The sequence below is a fragment of the Schistocerca cancellata genome, chromosome 8 (assembly GCF_023864275.1).
Source record: "Schistocerca cancellata isolate TAMUIC-IGC-003103 chromosome 8, iqSchCanc2.1, whole genome shotgun sequence".
Classification (NCBI taxonomy): domain Eukaryota; kingdom Metazoa; phylum Arthropoda; class Insecta; order Orthoptera; family Acrididae; genus Schistocerca; species Schistocerca cancellata.
This window is the reverse complement of record NC_064633.1, coordinates 270,370,258-270,390,822: the sequence shown is the minus strand read 5'-3', so window position 1 is coordinate 270,390,822 and position 20,565 is coordinate 270,370,258. Positions and strand designations below refer to the sequence as shown.

At 42.3% G+C, this 20,565-nt stretch overlaps 1 protein-coding gene across 1 annotated transcript in view; it reads right to left on the bottom strand.

The window, feature by feature from the left end:
- Positions 1-20,565, bottom strand: part of LOC126095189 (tryptophan 2,3-dioxygenase) — a 458,240-nt gene that overhangs the window by 231,719 nt on the left and 205,956 nt on the right. The window contains exon 3 of the mRNA XM_049909922.1: positions 1-68. Within this exon, the coding sequence (XP_049765879.1) occupies positions 1-68 (68 nt within the window). The remainder of the gene's footprint in view (positions 69-20,565) is intronic.

Below are 20,565 nucleotides of genomic sequence, written 5' to 3'. Positions count from 1 at the left end.
TTCTGTGTTGAATTTCGCTCTGACAGAATCCAGCTCGTATATAATCTGCTTGAACCATAGCTCGTAAGCTGAAACAAAGACAGAAATACTTCAGAGAGTAATAATCGGAATACATACACACACAGAGAACACGAGGACAACAACTGGACATACGAGACAACACACACACCACGATTAGTAGTGTACTTTCTGCATTATCTGCCTTTGTTATGTTTTGTGTTGTTTGAACGACAATCTCTCAATCTGCATGAAGGAATTTTGAACGGATATTGTGTCAAAGACTGAATGACAGGTTCACATTTTCACTTTGTAAAATTTTTTGAAGCTAATTGTTTCGAAAGTAATGATCACAGAACGCGGGTAATCTGAAAACACCAGTAAGGACGGCAAGCCCGGAAACCAATGACAACATTGTCTTCGGTATTATTTAGTTTCATTTACCATACAATCCACAGGAAAACCGTTTGTATAGTCGACAGAATACTACTTATTGCGTACGTCTTTCCCGTACCAGTTTCTGACCTCTTGACACCACGTATGGTTCTCATCACCAATAATGAATTTTAGTCGAAGTTTCAATGACCTCTACAAGCTTCATATGTAGATGTTTTAAAAATCGCAAATGCAGTAATGTTTCACATATATTCTTCTACCTTCAGTTTACTTTTATTTGTATCGCGTATAAATAGAATACCTGTAGCAATAATTGAGCTTTCACATCCCGAGTTTTCTTTGTGGAATTTGTTAAACAGTTATAATTTATGTGATTCTTGAGTTTCTCCCGGCGTATTTGATAATCAAAATATCCACGGGTATGCTGCCGGTCTATAGTGTCCAACGGGCACAATATTTCGGCGATCAAACATGTCGCCATCATCAGGTGAACTGACGGACTGAGCTCCTGTGAACGTGCCGGCACGGAGATCCGTACGCTATGGCTGCTCAGAGGGAACTGGGTTTGGTCGCGGCGGCGGCCGATTTAAATACCCTCCGCCCGCGGCGCGCTCCCTCCGCCGTCCGCGCGTAATTTATTTTGTGTTTCGAACGTTTCTGGTACGCTCCCTCATATGAAATCTGGGAAACAAATATTTCATGTCATTGATGGTCACAGTGTCTGTGTTGGTACTGTAACGGCACAGTACATGAATCCATTTCAAAAACATTTATGATCAAGGATATTTTTTTGCAACATCACTATCAATTGTCTTCGTTGTGAATTTGGTTACTTTCGGTGAAAGACCAAATTTCATGAATCTGCAGCTCCAGTCGTTCTAACAGTTGTAAGATAGGCAAGGCATTTTGATTTTTGTAGGTTTTCGATGTGCACGTCAGAGAGGAAGCAAGTTATGTTACTGATAAGCAATCTTGGGTCTTGTTGTGGCACAGTCTTTGCCTCTGCGCAGTCTGATATATTCTTAGTTGAAGTGTGGTATTCAGTAATCTGTGTAGACTTTTGAACCTATCTGCTGGATGAAGAAAGATTTATTGCAAAGGACAGGAAGGATGAATATGATGTTTGTACTGGAAGGCGGAAAGAATATAAATTTTGAATAACGTTAACTTGCTCAGAGCTGAGAGAAAGACCACCCCACTTCCCTGGGCGGTTCAGTCCGGAACCGCGCTGCTGCTACGGTCGCAGGTTCGAATCCTGCCTCGGGCATGGATGGGTGTGATGTCCTTAGGTTAGTTAGGTTTAAGTAGTTATAAGTCTAGGGGACTGATGACCTCAGATGTTAAGTCCAATAGTGCTCAGAGCCATTTGAACCATTTCAACCACTTCCCTGAGTCATACGTCAAGATATCAACTGATTAAGCTGTTTGGTTTTTATAGACATTTTATGTTATCTCTGTACGCGTTTCAAATTATTGTTCACTTTCTTAAGCATAGTACTGTTCAGGCCAGTATTAGGTGTGAAGATCACGCGAAATTTTACTCTGTCTTTTTGAATACCTACTTCATTCTAAAACCGTTGTCTCGGAATATCGTTTCATAGGAATAGTTACACTCCCCATCCCACTGTTTAAAGAAGGTTTATCATTAAGCACTACCACATTGCACCATACGGTATGCAACAGTTTGAATATTGTTTGGAAATTTTATTTAAAATTATAAATCTAGCTTTGCCGCTGCCTGCATGCTGTTTGATATTGTGCCTTCGAGAAATCTGCAACAATATTGTCAAGACGTGAGGTATGTGGACGTCTTGATTAGGACCGGATAATTGTTTACTTCAGTTGCGTATTTGATATAAAGACAAGCTGTACTCAGACTAGTTACAGTTCAGTTGAAATTAGGTTCTGTTTAGTTAAAGTTTAGCATACGAATTTGAGTTGGATAACAGATTGTAGGTACATTGTATTGTATTGTATGTTAACCGGGGACCTAGAAACGACGGAGAGGCTTCGTCCTCGCCGCAGCCGCAGTGGTCCACAACCCCACTACGACTACCTCAGTCCACTTCATCCCTCCGCCGCCCCACACCGATCCCAGGGTTCGGCCGCCGGTGGAAACCCCCCCCTTCCCCCCCCCCCCCCCCCCCCCCCGGGGAACGCCACACACCAGACGAGTGTAACCCCTGTGTTTGCGTGGTAGAGTAATGGTGGTGTACGAGTACGTGGAGAACTTGTTTGCGCAGCAATAGCCGACACAGTGTAACTGAGGCGCAATAAGGGGAACCAGCCCGCATTCGCCGAGGCAGACGGAAAACCGCCTAAAAACCAAAAAACCATCCACAGACTGGCCGGCTCACCGGACCTAGACTCAAGTCCGGCGGGCAGATTCGTGCCGGGGACCAGGTGCTCCTTTGTAGGTACATGGTTTTGGTAATACGTAGAATTTTTATGGAGTGGGAGGTAAATTTTGACAGAATTTCATACAGAAACATATAGTGGGGAGCTTACACAGTGCTTGCAATCCTATTAAAGAACTGCGCAGTCACAGGATGTCATTGAGCCGCAGCTATTCACAAACCGATGCGGCCACTGCTGACCGACTTCTCGGAGCCTCTTCTGGTAATCGCGCCGGGACACGGGTGCCACTGCGAAGCGCCGGCTGAGAGACCAGATACGGAGAGTGTAGGGAGGACGGTGAAGTCGGCCGAAAGAGAAATATCAACAAGAAACCTGGGAAAACCGCCGAGAAGGCCGTGTCGAGTGGACTGGCATTTACAAGCGTGAGCTGGCCGAACGGTTGTGATACGGTACATCGGGCGCAGTTTGCTTTAGGGCAGGGCCGGGTAAGGCTTCTCACGGGCCTGGCTTGTTGGCCCCTCTCGGCCTGTCTCGGCTTTGTTCAGTCCTTCTTCGAAGTACCCGCTACAGCGCTACATCTACATCTACATCTACATCCATACTCCGCAAGCCACCTGACGGTGTGTGGCGGAGGGTACCTTGAATACCTCTATCGGTTCTCCCTTCTATTCCAGTCTCGTATTGTTCGTGGAAAGAAGGATTGTCGGTATAACTCTGTGTGGGCATTACTCTCTGATTTTAACCTCATGGTCTCTTCGCGAGATATACGTAGGAGGGAGCAATATACTGCTTGACTCATCGTTGAAGGTATGTTCTCGAGACTTCAACAAAAGCCCGTACCGAGCTACTGAGCGTCTCTCCTGCAGTCTTCCACTGGAGTTTATCTATCATCTCCGTAACGCTTTCGCGATTACTAAATGATCTTGTAATGAAGCGCGCTGCTCTCCATTGGATCTTCTCTATCTCTTCTATCAACCCTATCTGGTACGGATCCCACACTGCTGAGCAGTATTCAAGCAGTGGGCGAACAAGCGTACTGTAACCTACTTCCTTTGTTTTCGGATTGTATTTCCTTAGGATTCTTCCAATGAATCTCAGTCTGGCATCTGCTTTAACGACGATCAACTTTATACGATCATTCCATTTTAAATCACTCGTAATGTGTACTCCCAGATAATTTATGGCATTAACTGCTTCCAGTTTCTGACCTGCTATATTGTAGCTAAATGATAAGGTATCTTTCTTTCTATGTATTCGCAACACATTACATTTGTCTACATTGAGATTGAATTGCCATTCCCTGCGCCACGCGTCAATTCGCTGCAGATCCTCCTGCATTTCAGTACAATTTTCCATTGTTACAACCTCTTGATATACCACATCATCAACCGCAAAAAGCGTCAGTGAACTTCCGATGTCATCCACAAGGTAATTTATGTAAATTATGAATAGCAACGGTCCTACGACACTCCCCTGCGGCACACCTGAAATCACTCTTACTTCGGAAGACTTCTCTCCATTGAGAATGACATGCTGCGTTCTGTTATCTAGGAACTCTTCAATCCAATCGCACAATTCCAAAATTCTACAACTGATAGGTGTTAGAGATATAGTTCTGCACAACTGTTCGACGTCCCTTCTTGAAAACGGGGATGACCTGTGCCCTTTTCCAATCGCTTGGAACGCTACGCTCCTCTAGAGACCTACGGTACACCGCTGCAAGTAGGGGGGCAAGTTCCTTCGCGTAGTCTGTGTAAAATCGAACTGGTATCCCATCAGGTCCAGCTGCCTTTCCTCTTTTGAGCGATGTTAATTGTTTCTCTATCCCTCTGTCGTCTATTTCGATATCTATCATTTTGTCATGTGTGCGACAATCTAGAGAAGGAACTACAGTGCAGTCTTCCTCTGTGAAACAGCTTTGGAAAAAGACATTTAGTATTTCGGCCTTTAGTCTTCATCCTCTGTTTCAGTACCATTTGGGTCACAGAGTGTCTAGACATTTTGTTTTGATCCACCTACCGCTTTGACATAAGAGGAAAATTTCTTAGGATTTTCTGCCAAGTCAGTACATAGAACTTTACTTTCGAATTCATTGAACGCCTCTCGCATAGCCCTCCTCACACTACATTTCGCTTCGCGTAATTTTCGTTTGTCTGCAAGGCTTTGGCTATGTTTGTGTTTGCTGTGAAGGTCCCTTTGCTTCCGCAGCAGTTTTCTAACTCTTGTTGTACATTCGATTTAGTATTGGGGTGCGGCATTTTTCGGTCGGCACAACTCTCTTCAGTTCGGCAGAATCGTGGTATCAGCGCTGTTTAAACATCGCTATTTGTTGGTGGCATGAAGGACGTTCACAGGTTCAGTGGATGTTTGCACAAAAAGGGGCAGTCTACCGATATGTCGTCACAAGCCTTGAAAAATGAAAGGAAATGGCAGAAGAGGGATGAGAATTTTGAATATTTATACAGTCACATAAGCGACGAGTCCTGCATATATTTTTTATGAAACGACGTTGCAAAACAGTGCAGAAAGAATTTAAAGATTTGGTTGCGCCGGCCGGAGTGGCCGTGCGGTTCTAGGCGCTGCAGTCTGGAGCCGAGTGACCGCTACGGTCGCAGGTTCGAATCCTGCCTCCGGCATGGATGTGTGTGATGTCCTTAGGTTAGTTAGGTTTAAGTAGTTCTAAGTTCTAGGCGACTGATGACCCAACTGCACATGCCCCACAACATTACAGAGCCTCCAACAGCTTGAACAGTCCTCTGCTGACATGCAGGGTCCATGGATTCATGAGGTTCTTTCCATATCAGTACACGTTCATCCGCTCGACACAATTTGAAACGAGACTCGTCCAACCAGACAACATGTTTCCAGTCATCAACAGTCCAATGCTGATTCTGGCGTGCCCAGGCGAGGCGTAAAGCTTTGTGTCGTGCAGTCATCAAGTGTACACGAGTGGGCCTTCGGCTGTGAAAGCCAATATCGATTATGTTTCTTTGAATGGTGCGCACGCTGACACTTGTTGATGGCCCAACACTGAAATCTGCAGCAAATTGCGTAAGGGTTGCACTTCTGTGACGTTGAACGATTCTCTTCAGTCGTCGTTTGTCCCGTTCTTGGAGGATCTTTTTCTGGTCGCAGCGATGTCGGAGATTTGATGTTTGGCGGATTCCCGATATTCACGGTACACTCGTGAAATCGTACGGGAAAATCCCCACCTCATCGCTACCTCGGAGATACTGTATCCCGTCGCTCGTGCGCCGACTATAACATGCTTTCAGACTCACTTAAATCTTGATAATCTGCAATTGTAGCAGCAGTAATCGATGTAACAACTGCGCCAGACACTTTTTGTCTTATATAGTAGTTACCGACCGCAGGCCGTGTTCTGCCTGTTTACATATCTCTGTATTTGAATACGCATGCCTATACTAGTTTCTTTGGCGCTTTAGTGTAATTGTATAATAATTCCTATTACCACCTAAAACCCTGGCTTTTATTTCATTGTATGTGAAGTTTATTGATATTAAACCTCAGGTTTGTTCAAAATCATCTGCATGCTGAAAATTAAAACCTGCCGCTGACCAGTTACCCAGGTTATTGTCCCCCGTTCTATGGAGCTTTATACATGTAGTTTTTGATTCAATAATTTTCAGTCCTCTATGCTGTGTGGCTTCTTTCAGTTCTATCACTATTCTCCCCAATGACTTCCTTCGTCTACTAATAACTGCAACGTTGTCAGCCAAGTGCGTGGTTCTTATACCTAAACTGGCCAGATATCTGCAGTTGTAAGGCCAGACTGTCGAACTCGTTTATCGCTTAATTCCCCATCCGTTCTCATGATTATCTCGGAACCTGCAAGATTTCCTTAGTAACAGAAATACCAGGCGCTTCAAAATGAATATCGGGCTTTTAAGGCTTTGTAACGTTTATTTCACTCAACTTACAAGGGGAGGCCGCCAATTGTGAAATTCAGATTCGATTCATACTGTGCATCATATAAGCTCATGGCCAGAGGTGTAATGTGGCAAAGCACCAAGATGCACTTCTCAGCCGTTGTCGAGAAAATCGACAGTTAAAAGAAACCGTTGCGGTGAAATACTCTCTACGCTTAATAATTTTCTACAGCGTCGTGGCGCAGCGGTAAGCGCTCGGGTTCGTAATACGAAGGTCGCCGGATCGAATCTTGCGCCATGCAACTTTTTCTTATTATTTGTTTTTTTGTAATTCAAATGTATACACACACACACACACACACACACACACACACATACACACACACACACACACACACACACACAATCCATCGTCCACCACCAATTGTCTTCTCCGATTTTTGCCGATATGATACGATACGCGTGGTATACATCAAACCTGACGAACGATAGAACAAATTTTCAGAATGTCGATCAGGTGTGTTTCCCAACAGATAATTTAAAAAACAATTGTTCTTGTAAAAACGCATCGTTTATCAGATGTGCTCGATGTCGTGCTGTTTTCTGCTTTCCATGTTTCTACGATAACTATCACTCTGGTTCGTGCGATACTCCAGCTACTTCTGGTCACTAATTGTTAATTATGTGCGAGTGTATACCGAACTTATCAATAAATTGTATCCACTTGAATATTATTTGTGATATTGTGTTTTATTTCAAGTTTTATTTTTCCACGACAAACGACTTTCAACAACTTATTATATGCATAATTATTGCAACTGTCGATTTTCTCGACAACGGCTGAGAAGTGCATCTTGGTGCTTTGCCACATTACACCTCTGGCCATTAACTTTTATTATGCGCAGTATGAATCGAATCGGAATTTCACAATTGGCGGCCTCCCCTTGTTAGTATGTAAATAATACATGAAATGAAAGAGCAACTCAAACAATTTTATTTGTATATTTTTGCTCATGTGCATGCACTGTTTCGAATGTCTTTCGTTAGAAGGAGCTAGTAGCAAAGACAGCGACTAGTGAACTGAAAGCTTTTTGTGCTTCACAGTTTACAGGGACTAAATCTGTTGTTACAAAGCTCGTGCGTTTCATGCTAAATTCCATTGTTATTCTCCACGTGATAATGACATCTAAAGATGATGTAATCAATTTGAAGACGCTGGCTCTCTTTGCAAGGGGAAGTATACACCACGAACAAGAGTGACTGAAGAACGTATTGAACATGTGAGAGAGTCCTTTCACGCAAAGCCCCAAGAAATCAGTTCTGAAGGCTAGCCGTGAATTAGCAATTCCAGCGACGTCTGTGTGGCGACTAGAGGAGACGCTTACAACTACGTCCTTATCGTCTGCAACTGTTACAAGCTCTAAAACCTACAGACTAACTTCTGCGTGCCAACTTTGCAAACAAAATGTTGCTGGAAGACGATTTCCTGGATCGTGCCGTCTTCAATGATGAATCGTTATTTCACCTTAGCGTAAATGTGAATACGCGTAATGTGGTATCTGGGGATCAGAAAATCCCCACGCGATGATATAGTTTCAACGAGACTCCCCTAAATTGAATGTTTTTTTGTGCCATACACCAGTGGGAAGTTTATGTATCTGTCTTTTTGGGAGAAGCAACTGTAACTGGTGTTCCGTATTCTGAAGCGCTTGAATTATGGTTTGTCCTTAACTGGAATAAACTGAACCACATAACGTTAATTGGCAGCAATATGGTGCGGCGCCTCACTTGAGTAACTCATTACGCGACTGATTAAATGACAATGTACCTGACTGCTGGATTGGCTGCAGGGGCCAGATGACAGAATTTGTTTCGCATGGCCTCCACTTTCGCCCTATCTACTCCGTGCGATTTTTACCTTTGGGGGTTCCTAAATGATCGTGTGCATGTGCCTCCGCTACCAGCTGACCTACTCGACTTAAGAAACAGGATTGGAGCAGCTTTGCAACTATTACTCCAGACACACTGATCAACGTTTGGGGAGAACTCGCCTATTGGCTAGATGTGTGCCGTGTGATGAATGGTGTTCACAATGAACACTTGTAAGAGAAACTGTCTGAGTTTTCCTTTTCATTTGATGTGGTATTTATAACTGTAAGTTGAATATGAAAAGTGCTACAAAGTCTTAAAACCCTAACATTCGTTTTGAAACACCTGGTACATTTGGATGGTGTGCTTAGCGGTGTTGTATTTTCTAACGTCTCTTTCCTATTTAGACTATCTAAGGCCTGCTTGGAGTCTACATAGATATTGTTGATTTCTATATTATATTATGCTTTCACCTGTATTTGTCTCAGTATGAATATTTAGTCCACAGTATCTATTAGGCCTAAAGCCACACTCACTATATCTTCCACATATGGAACTGATCTATCGTACAGGAAGCAAAGAAGGGAAAGCAGAAAGGTGGAAGGAGTATCTAGAGGGTCTATACAAGAGCGATATACTTGAGGGCAATATTATGGAAATGAAAGAGGATGTAGATGAAGATGAAATGGGAGATATAATGCTGCGTGAAGAGTTTGACAGAGCACTGAAAGACCTAAGTCGAAACAAGGCCTCGGGAGTAGATAAATTCCATTAGAACTACTGACAGTCTTGGAAGAGCCAGTCCTGACAAAACTCTACCATCTGGTGACCAAAATGTATGAGACAGGCGAAATACCATCAGACTTCAAGAAGAATATAATAATTCCAATCCCGAAGAAAGCACGTGTTGACAGATTTGCAAAATTACCGAACTATCAGTTTAATAAGTCACGGCTGCAAAATTCCTTACAGACGAATGGAAAAACTGGTAGAAGCCGACCTCGGGGAAGATCAGTTTGGATTCCGTAGAAATGTTGGAACACGTGAGGGAATACTGACCCTACGGCTTATCTTAGAAGCTAGATTAAGAAAAGGCGAAACTACGTATCTAGCATTTGTAGACTTAGAGAAAGCTTTTGACAATGTTGACTGGAATACTCTCTTTCACATTCTGAAGGTGGCAGGAGTCAAATACAGGGAGCGAAGGCTATTTACAATTTGGACAGAAACCAGATGGCAGTTATAAGAGTCCAGGGACATGAAAGGGAAGCAGTGGTTGGGAAGGGAGTGAGACAGGGTTGTAGCCTCTCCCCGATTTTATTCAATCTGTATATTGAGCAAGTAGTAAAGAAAACAAAAGAAAAATTCGGAGTAGGAATTAAAATCCATGGAGATGAAATAATATCTTTGAGGTTCGTCGATAACATTGTAATTTTGTCACACAAAGCACAGGACCTGGAACAGCACTTGAACGGAATTGACAGAGTCTTGAAAGGAGGATATAAGATGAACATCAACAAAAGCAAAACGAGGCTAATGGAATGTTGTCGAATTAAATCAGGTGATGCTGAGGGAATTAGATTAGGAAATGAGACACTTAGAGTAGTAGACGAGTGAGTTTTGCTATTAGGGGAGCAAAATAACTGATGATGGTCGATGTAGAGAGGATATAAAATGCAGACTGGCGATGGAAAGGAAAGCACTTCTGAGGAAGAGAAATTTGTTAACATCGAATATACACTCCTGGAAATGGAAAAAAGAACACATTGACACCGGTGTGTCAGACCCACCATACTTGCTCCGGACACTGCGAGAGGGCTGTACAAGCAATGATCACACGCACGGCACAGCGGACACACCAGGAACCGCGGTGTTGGCCGTCGAATGGCGCTAGCTGCTCAGCATTTGTGCACCGCCGCCGTCAGTGTCAGCCAGTTTGCCGTGGCATACGGAGCTCCATCGCAGTCTTTAACACTGGTAGCATGCCGCGACAGCGTGGACGTGAACCGTATGTGCAGTTGACGGACTTTGAGCGAGGGCGTATAGTGGGCATGCGGGAGGCCGGGTGGACGTACCGCCGAATTGCTCAACACGTGGGGCGTGAGGTCTCCACAGTACATCGATGTTGTCGCCAGTGGTCGGCGGAAGGTGCACGTGCCCGTCTGCCTGGGACCGGACCGCAGCGACGCACGGATGCACGCCAAGACCGTAGGATCCTACGCAGTGCCGTAAGGGACCGCACCGCCACTTCCCAACAAATTAGGGACACTGTTGCTCCTGGGGTATCGGCGAGGACCATTCGCAACCGTCTCCATGAAGCTGGGCTCCGGTCCCGCACACCATTAGGCCGTCTTCCGCTCACGCCCCAACATCGTGCAGCCCGCCTCCAGTGGTGTCGCGACAGGCGTGAATGGAGGGACGAATGGAGACGTGTCGTCTTCAGCGATGAGAGTCGCTTCTGCCTTGGTGCCAATGATGGTCGTATGCGTGTTTGGCGCCGTGCAGGTGAGCGCCACAATCAGGACTGCATACGACCGAGGCACACAGGGCCAACACCCGGCATCATGGTGTGGGGAGCGATCTCCTACACTGGCCGTACACCACTGGTGATCGTCGAGGGGACACTGAATAGTGCACGGTACATCCAAACCGTCATCGAACCCATCGTTCTACCATTCCTAGACCGGCAAGGGAACTTGCTGTTCCAACAGGACAATGCACGTCCGCATGTATCCCGTGCCACCCAACGTGCTCTAGAAGGTGTAAGTCAACTACCCTGGCCAGCAAGATCTCCGGATCTGTCCCCCATTGAGCATGTTTGGGACTGGATGAAGCGTCGTCTCACGCGGTCTGCACGTCCAGCACGAACGCTGGTCCAACTGAGGCGCCAGGTGGAAATGGCATGGCAAGCCGTTCCACAGGACTACATCCAGCAACTCTCCGATCGTCTCCATGGGAGAATAGCAGCCTGCATTGCTGCGAAAGGTGGATATACACTGTACTAGTGCCGACATTGTGCATGCTCTGTTGCCTGTGTCTATGTGCCTGTGGTTCTGTCAGTGTGATCATGTGATGTATCTGACCCCAGGAATGTGTCAATAAAGTTTCCCCTTCCTGGGACAATGAATTCACGGTGTTCTTATTTCAATTTCCAGGAGTGTCGGTTTAAATGCCAGGAAGTCGTTTCTGAAAGTGTTTGTGTGGAGTGTAGCCATGTATGGAAGTGAAACATGGATGATAAATATTTTAGACAAGGAGAGAATAGAAGCTTTTGAAATGTGGCGCTGCAGAAGAATGCTGAAGATTAGATGGGTAGATCACATAACTAATGAGGAGGTATTGAATAGAATTGGGGAGAAGAGGAGTTTGTGGCACGACTTGACAAGAAGAAGGGATCGGTTGGTAGGACATGTCGTGAGGCATCAAGTGATCACCAATTTAGTACTGGAGGGCAGCGTGGAGGGAGACCAAGAGATGAATACACTAAGCAGATTCAGAAGGATGTAGGCTGCTGTACGTACTGGGAGATGAAGCAGCTTGCACAGGATAGAGTATCATGGAGAGCTGCATCATACCAGTCTCAGGACTGAAGTCAACAACAACAATCATATTCAACAGTGAGATACATCTGTAGCAAGATGACCTATCACCTTTCTTATGTAAGGGCTGGATTGCATCTACAGCCCATTCTTCCGGAATTGTTTCTTGATTCCATATCAAACAGACAAGTTTATATAGTTGTTTGTTTAAAGGGTAAAGGAGAGATACAGAATCAAAATTTTACATTATGCTGTTCAGGGAAAAATCATAGACAAGGAGGTTATATTGTTGGGTTCATTGTAGAAAAACGTATGATCTAATCTATCCTTTCCGTTAAGCCTTATAATGACAGAATATACAGCCTTATAATATAAGAAAGATTCTTTAATGTGACTGTTGTAAATATGTACGCTCCAACAAAGGATCAGATAGGGATCTGATGTTGTATAGGTTTTACGATCAACTACATGAGGTCTTTGAAAGGATAGCTGCACATGATTGAAGAATAGTCCTCGGAGATTATAACGCAAAGCTTGGAAAAGCTGAACCTTTCCACATAACTTTTTGGAAAGGAAAGCTTGCATGAGGAAACAAGTATTAATAGACTGAGAGTGGCCCCGATCGCGGCTGATGACCATACATTGGTTTCCAAAAGATGGGCAAGTGACATTGACAATGTATGCACGTTTCGGGGAGCAAACTCAGACTAGGACCACTACTATGTAGCTGCAAACATGAGGGAAAGTATTGCTATAGCGTATAGAGAAAAATGAAAATTCTAAAACGGAATGTAGAAACATTGGAAGATAGAGATACAGCTTCTGAATATGAAAATAAATTGGAACAGAAATGACAGGTACTGGAGCACAGTAATGACGCAGGTAAGTAATGGGAATATATTAAGAATATCATAACTGTGGCAAAGGGCGTAATAGGGTAATCCGAAAGACCTAGATATGGTGAGTGCTATGATGATGAGTGTAGGTGGTGGCGCAACGGAAGAAAGAAGCAAGATTTGTTTCCAGCGAAGTATGATAATTAACCAGGCTGCGTATAATGAAAAGATAATAGAAGTGACAAGGGTATTCAGAAGGAAGAAGAGAGAAGCCTTGACAAGGAAGATCGAAGATATGAAAGAGCATTATAATAGGAATGAGAGTAAAAAGTATTATAATAAGTTAAAAGAAGGAACACGAGGGTATAAACTTAAAATAGTACGCTGCAAAGATAAAGGTGGAAACCTGCTGAAGCAAAACGGCAAAATGACGGACAGAGGGAGAGAATGTTTCGAAGAAATGCTGGAAGCTTAACTGGGAGAAATGGATATATCGTACAGCAGAACCAAAAATGGAAGAGCCTACTCTTACAGAAGTACAGGTGGTGAATTGTGAAAAAAAAACCTTCTCCAGGAAATGACGCAATAATTGCCGAACTACTAAAAAGAGGAGGCATTTTTTACACAAGAATAATTATCATTATTGTTAAATCTTGTTGTGTTCAGTGTTACCATCATTCCATAACTGAACATTAGTTGTATTCCACAGGGTCTTATTAACAGTGTTGTTGAGTGCCGCTGTGGAATTTTCATGATCCAAGAACTTGTAGAATTATTTAAGGAATTGTTACTTCTGAGTTTTTCAGATAATTTACTTTTTAAATTGTGAATTTTGATGTTGTTTTTTTTTTAAAAAAAACGTGAAATTTGATTGTGGCTCTCCTCTATGTTGAACTATTAAATACACTTCGTTTTATAATAGAAATTTAAACAGTACCACGTAAATTTTCTGAATATGTGTTTTAAGTTTAATTTTGAGAATCTGTTGAATAAAATTTTTTAGAATAGCAAACCACTCACAGCACAATACTTAGCGGAGCAAGAGCCAACAGAAAATGTGGTGTTACCAGAAAATTCCAACTATCAGCCCAACCGATTTTCGAAACTTTTTCACGAAAAATTAGTCACAATTTTTATCGATCGCCTTGGATTTTTTCAGCGCATGTGCAGACACTTGATGCAGTTCCGCAGTGTCTTGAACAAATATGAGCTTACTGAGTATCAGGCCAGATCTGTTGACTGGATTCAAGACATTGTAGTAGATGCAACTCATCAGGTTCATGTTAACGGGACACCCTAAGTAGATGATACAGGCAATTACTGTTTTCAGTATAGACTATCCAGTCACATTAATGTGACCACCTGTCAAAATCTTGAAGAATCAACTTTTGCAGCACAGACCACTGCGAGATGTGCAAGAAGAGAGTCAATGAGGTTCTGGAAGGCACCGACAAGGTTGTGGAGTCATGTCGATTCTAGTGCTGTGGCCAGCTGCGCTATGTTTCTTGATGAAAGATCCGAGTAGTAGGGTAATGGGGCTTCTGGTGCATTTATGATATCAAATTGATATGGAAATTAATTAAATTGGTCAGTTAATTACCCCCAATCGCCGCTGGATGGTGTCACTGTGTTTCCCCCAGCTGGCACAATGGTCTCAGCCCCATTCCCCTTCCCCCCTTACCCTCCTCCCCCCTCATCAGCCCTAATGGCGGAAATTTCGAATTTTATTGGGAATTTAGAATTTTGGAGAGAAATCCAAAGAATAGTGGGAATTTCAAAAATGGCGGGAATTTCTTTGTCCCAGGGCTATGCTGATGTCCCGCCCCCACCCCCTCCCATAGAAATTGGCGGGAAATTCAAAATGATGGTGCGCTGTCTGGGACTCGAATCCTGATCCTTATGGACGGAAAGCCCAAGTGCATCCCCCAATACATGGAAACTGACCAGATGCAGGAGAGGAAGGTTAGTTTAGTGTATTTTATTTATTGTGGTTGGGAAACTGAATTAAAGATTGGTCCAAATTATATAATTAATCTTAAAGATCAGCCCTAATTAGACAACTATATGCATGGTGCTACACAAGGAGCACCTAAAATCGCAATACAGCACAAAAATTGACGATGTCATACAACTGGTGTTATACTTGCTGGAATACCCATATGTTGTTTGATTTTATATGAGGAAATTTGCATGACTTTTGCATCAGCATAATAAAAGAACTAAGAATTCCCCTCTTCCTTATGGTTTACATGGATGCATTTTGGGTTGGACAATCATGAAAAGTGTAGTAGAACTAGCTTCATACCTAGATGAGGGTCAACAAGTGGTGCAGATCGGAAACTCGAAGCCTGGAATCAATTCCATATACTGCTACAACACATCAGAGAGCCTGTCTGGAGACTCATGTAGCGATGCACTTGATGGAAATTCAAAGTCTGGAAACAGTTGCATATCTGCAACAGGGAGTTGACACGTGTACAGGGTTGATTTCTGATGCTGCTCTGATATTTTTCTCATAAGTATATGCTCTTATTGCCTACCAGATAAGTTTTGCTACTTTTGTTTGTGCTCTATCAAGACATAACTATAGATTTCGGGATTTTTTTTATCCTAGTAACAATTTATTCATTAATTGGCGTGTGCCAACTGCTCTTAGCATCCTGGACCATAAAAGTTTCCCTTCTTCCTACCTATAGAGTTTGTCTTCCTGGCAGCATAATTTATAGATGAACAGTTAGCAAGTTATGCATTTGGACTGCAACCATCCACCACTGACAACTCCACACACATACATATAGAAACTACGCATGTATATTACCAATTGTGAAGTCTCGACTTCAACCACTTATTATTTTCAACAGTTCTACAGCTCAGCAAACAATTCTTTAGGGGATGTAAGAACATTTAAATTCCTCCTGCTACAGAGCATAACATCTCCAATGCAAGTTATATTGCCTGTATTTCGTGACAATATTGTCTAAATTCTTCAGTAATAACAACATTTGAAGACACCCTGCTGCACCTATCGTACCTCCTTTTATACTCTCAAAGATCCATGATGACGGCTCATGATCATCTCAATTCCTTTTTTTGTGTGCTACACGTCTGTTGGATAGAGGGAGATAGTCCTTTGTGAGTCAAGATAGATTTGAATGTTAGACAGTATAGTATAACAATGTACTCGAATGCACCCAGTCACTCACAACCATATATTCTACAGATGCAGTGCATTTGCTCTACTTTCTGTATGTGTATATCTATACGAGTGTCATGGATGGCTCTCTCAAACATGACCCTGTCCTCTCACTGGTGGATCCACCTCCAAACCTTATCTCAGATATAATGCATTGCAGGTCTTACTCTAGAAACCATTCCGAATAAAATGTTTAGTGGATCCACTTTTGAACCATGTCCCAGATGTAAGGCATTGTGGATCCATCTCTAGGCACCATTCCAGATATAATTAGAGGTGGATCCACATTCGAACACTAACTCAGGCCTACCATGGGCCATGGAATCCATTCGCAACATGCTGCAAAATGAAGAAACAATTCTCTTGGTCTCTTTGAAATGGAACACCAAGACATCTGCTGCCCCATCAGTGTGGGAGTTGAGATTAACTGCATAGGTCATCATCTTCAGACAGCTGTTTGTAAATGCTCCATAATGCCGCAAACCCTTCCAGTTTCCATATATTGTGATGTGTTCTACATTTTTGTCAATAAGAAACAATGCTTCTGTGTTTTATTTCTACCATTGTGTATGTTGTGGGAGCAGCATAGTTTACACCATGTGATTTCCAGCTTCTAACCTGACACAGACCTCGAAATCATGGTAGAAAAACAAAATGTATGGTGGTGTACAATGCTGCAATCCTACACTGCTTGGATGTGTTACAAGTGAAACATGATGTATCACACTGCTTATGAAAAAACAACACAAGAGCCCTCTCTTGTGATTGACAGCTTGTGGGTTATGGTCTTGCACCTGTACAGGCATTTTTTGATATATTTGAATAGTGAGACACAGTAAAATATTATAGGGCAATGTTAGGAAGTTCTATTACAAGGACTGGTTAAAGTCTGGATGCACATAGTTTATAGTTTTTCACCTACTCTGGATGTTACAAAAAAGTGATGAGGAGTGATATCAAATGTCAGAAATGAATGTAATGCCCTTGTGCAAGGCAGTTTGTAATTCGAAAACACAGAATGCTCTCAAAATACACCAATTTCGCTCATAAAACTAATAGAAATCGACTGTATCTATGCTTGTGGAATCATGACTGCTTTTATTATTATTGTAACGATTGTGTTTTTAAAAATATGTATCACTGCAAGTCCTGTGTTATTTCGTACTTTATAGCCTCTAATTATAAAATAGCCAAACTTGAATGATAGCTCATTGAGAAACCTAGAAATGATAGTGTTTTTCCCGACATATGAGTAAATTGCATGAAACAGGCTGTTCTGTGATGACCAAATCGCTTACAAAACTACAAGTCAAGAATGTCCTGTTGTAAATGATGGCCTGGTTGGTGACAGAAAATTTACATGCAGATCATTAGGTCAGCTGTAATGAGTCGCCTCTACTGAGGCCCCAGGATGGCAGCAGAACTATAAGGGCTCTGTACCTGGAGCATTTGTTCCCATTGGTGGAAACAGCAACGTCAGCTGTTCCTCATAAGTGTATGCTACATGCCTCAGCTGGTATTTCTAGACTTTGTAAATTCTTATAGAAGTGATGTTTATGAACTTTTACTGATGCTGTTAGTTTATATGCTGTAAATTGTTTGTTAACAGACAGCTTGCCCCAATGCCAATCAACGCATTCATCCAATGTATTAATTTCGACCACTCAAAAGATTTGTTAAACGTTGTTCTGTAAAGAAACGCCTTTTTGTAAATCATTGTAAAGTGATTTCCATGTTTACTGATGAAATTATTTCACACGATATAACTATGAAGATAGTGGTTGTTAACAAAACAAAATGCAGCATGTACTATGTATTCCAACACCACCTAGCAATTTAGTCCTCTTGTTTTCCAAAATTTTCCCTTGGTAGCAGTTTGCACGCGTCTCGTGACTGAGAATGTTGACGTGATACAATGTATCTAATAAACAATTTTAGATGATTGACATAACACTGGTAAGGTAGAAAGCCATACTGCAGTCGTCGTACTATGTCTCACACCAATGCTGAAATGTAACATATTTTCGTATCTTTTTATATCAGTTTTTTACTGTATTTTGTACCCTTTGAAAATGACGTAATGTCAAAACGCTTAAGGTGTTTTTGGAAATAAAAATAGGATGGTCAAAACATAAGAAAAGTTATTAAAGTGCATCCAAATGGCCAGTTCGTCTCGTAACGTTTTCATGCAAATTGGTGCTGCACAATTGCTGTACTGGTCACTAAATTTCAATACAGCAATTGTGCAGCACTCCTAGTGATTTGCAGTATTGTTGCATTATTCCTGTGTGACTTTATGTTACCATTACATATTATACATGTGTACATTATGCATATTTCTTTGTATAATCATCATATCAGAGCTGTTTTCATCAACATACGGAAATGAAATTTTTTCAATATTACACAACAAATACAGTTCTTTTTTTTTGTTCTTATTCCTAATAGAAGACTGGCAATATGAATACCTGGGCTATTCTGGGCTTGTCAACTAGTATAATAATTAAGTCTGAGTACAATTTAAAGTATACAGTTCGCATTAACCGATTTGTAAATGTATCATCGAAAAGCCTCGAACATGAGAAATGACTAGCGACCTGTGTTCAAGTTCAAAGGGAACTGATTATTAGTATATCCACATGCTTGCTAAGTACTTCATGATTCTTTACGCCGATTGTAATTCGTTTCGCGAATTTATTTACGGATTTCAGACTCATTTTAATACGCTCAAAACTAGGCACAATCTTTACTTTCTTGGATGTTAATTGCTTTTTATATTGATAAAAGACCTTTTGACCTTGTCCTTACTTCTAAGCCTTGCGTGTACCCATCACATTTATCGTTATTGGCTACAACAGGTAGTACTATACCATGTCTGCTTGTGACACTTTCTTCCTTATTCGCCTATGTTAACCTACAGCCGGCCGCGGTGGCCGTGCGGTTCTAGGCGCTCCAGTCCGGAGCCGCGCTGCTGCTACGGTCGCAGGTTCGAATCCTGCCTCGGGCATGGATGTGTGTGATGTCCTTAGGTTAGTTAGGCTTAAGAAGTTCTCAGTTCTAGGGAACTGATGACCACAGCAGTTGAGTCCCATAGTGCTCAGAGCCATTTAACCTACAGGTAGCAGATATTCCATTACATTTGCTGCAATATTCAGTTGCAGCTACCACTGCTGCATCATCAATGAATAGCACTGTCCTAATTTTGTGTCCCTGACTAACAACAGTTCTTTAATTCCCTCTTCAGTGAACAAATAAACACCAGTGGTGACAATGAACTTTGCTTTCCGTTTTTATGGTTTTGACTTCTCATACAAATTTGTCAGTGAAGACTACTGTAATTCGCTTTGAATATGAGAATGGACTCCCGTCTTGCTGTCTAAAAGAAGGAAAAATATTTTGTTTCATCCCATATTACAAAATACCGGGTGATCAAAAAGTCAGTATAGATTTGAAAACTGAATAAATTACGGAATAATGTAGATAGAGAGCTACAAATTGACATACATGCTTGGAATGACATGGGGTTTTATTAGAACCAAAAAAATACAAACGTTCAAAAAATGTCCGACAGATGGCGCTTCATCTGATCAGAATAGCAATAATTAGCATAGCAAAGTAAGACAAAGCAAAGATGATGTTCTCTACAGGAAATGCTCAATATGTCCACCATCATTCTTCAACCATAGCTGTAGTCGAGGAATAATGTTGTGAACAGCACTGCAAAGCATGTCCGAAGTTATGGTGAGGCATTGGCGTCGGATGTTGTCTTTCAGCATCCCTAGAGATGTCAGTCGATCACGATACACTTGCGACTTCAGGTAACCCCAAAGCCAATAATCGCACGAACTGAGGTCTGGGGTCCTGGGAGGCCAAGCATGGCGAAAGTGGCGGCTGAACACACGATCATCACCAAATGACGTGCGCAAGAGATCTTTCACGCGTCTAGCGATATGGGGTGTTTTTTTCCTAATAAAACACCATGTCATTCCAAGCATGTGTGTCAATTTTTACCTCTCTATCTACATTATTCCGTGGTTTATTAAGTTTTCAAATTTATACTGACTTTTTGGTCACCCTGTACATGCAAGCCGCTTGCACTAAACAGAAGACGATTTGTTTCGTTGATCTAACTTAAGGCAAGGCGCTAGATTTGATCAAATAAATTTGGCGAAAGGCAACAATTGACAAATGTTCCTTATTACACTATATCAAATACAGTTGACAAAGCTGGCCGGAGTGCCCGTGTGGTCCTAGGCGCTACAGACTGGAACCGAGCGACCGCTACGGTCGCAGGTTCGAATCCTGCCTTGGGCATGGATGTGTGTGATGTCCTTAGGTTAGTTAGGTTTAATTAGTCCTAAGTTCTAGGCGACTGATGACCTCAGAAGTTAAGTCGCATAGTGCTCAGAGCCCATAGTTGAGAAAGTATCTTTGTCAAAGAAATTTGATAGTCTAATACCGGCCTTAAAAAGCATAATCTGTGTGAG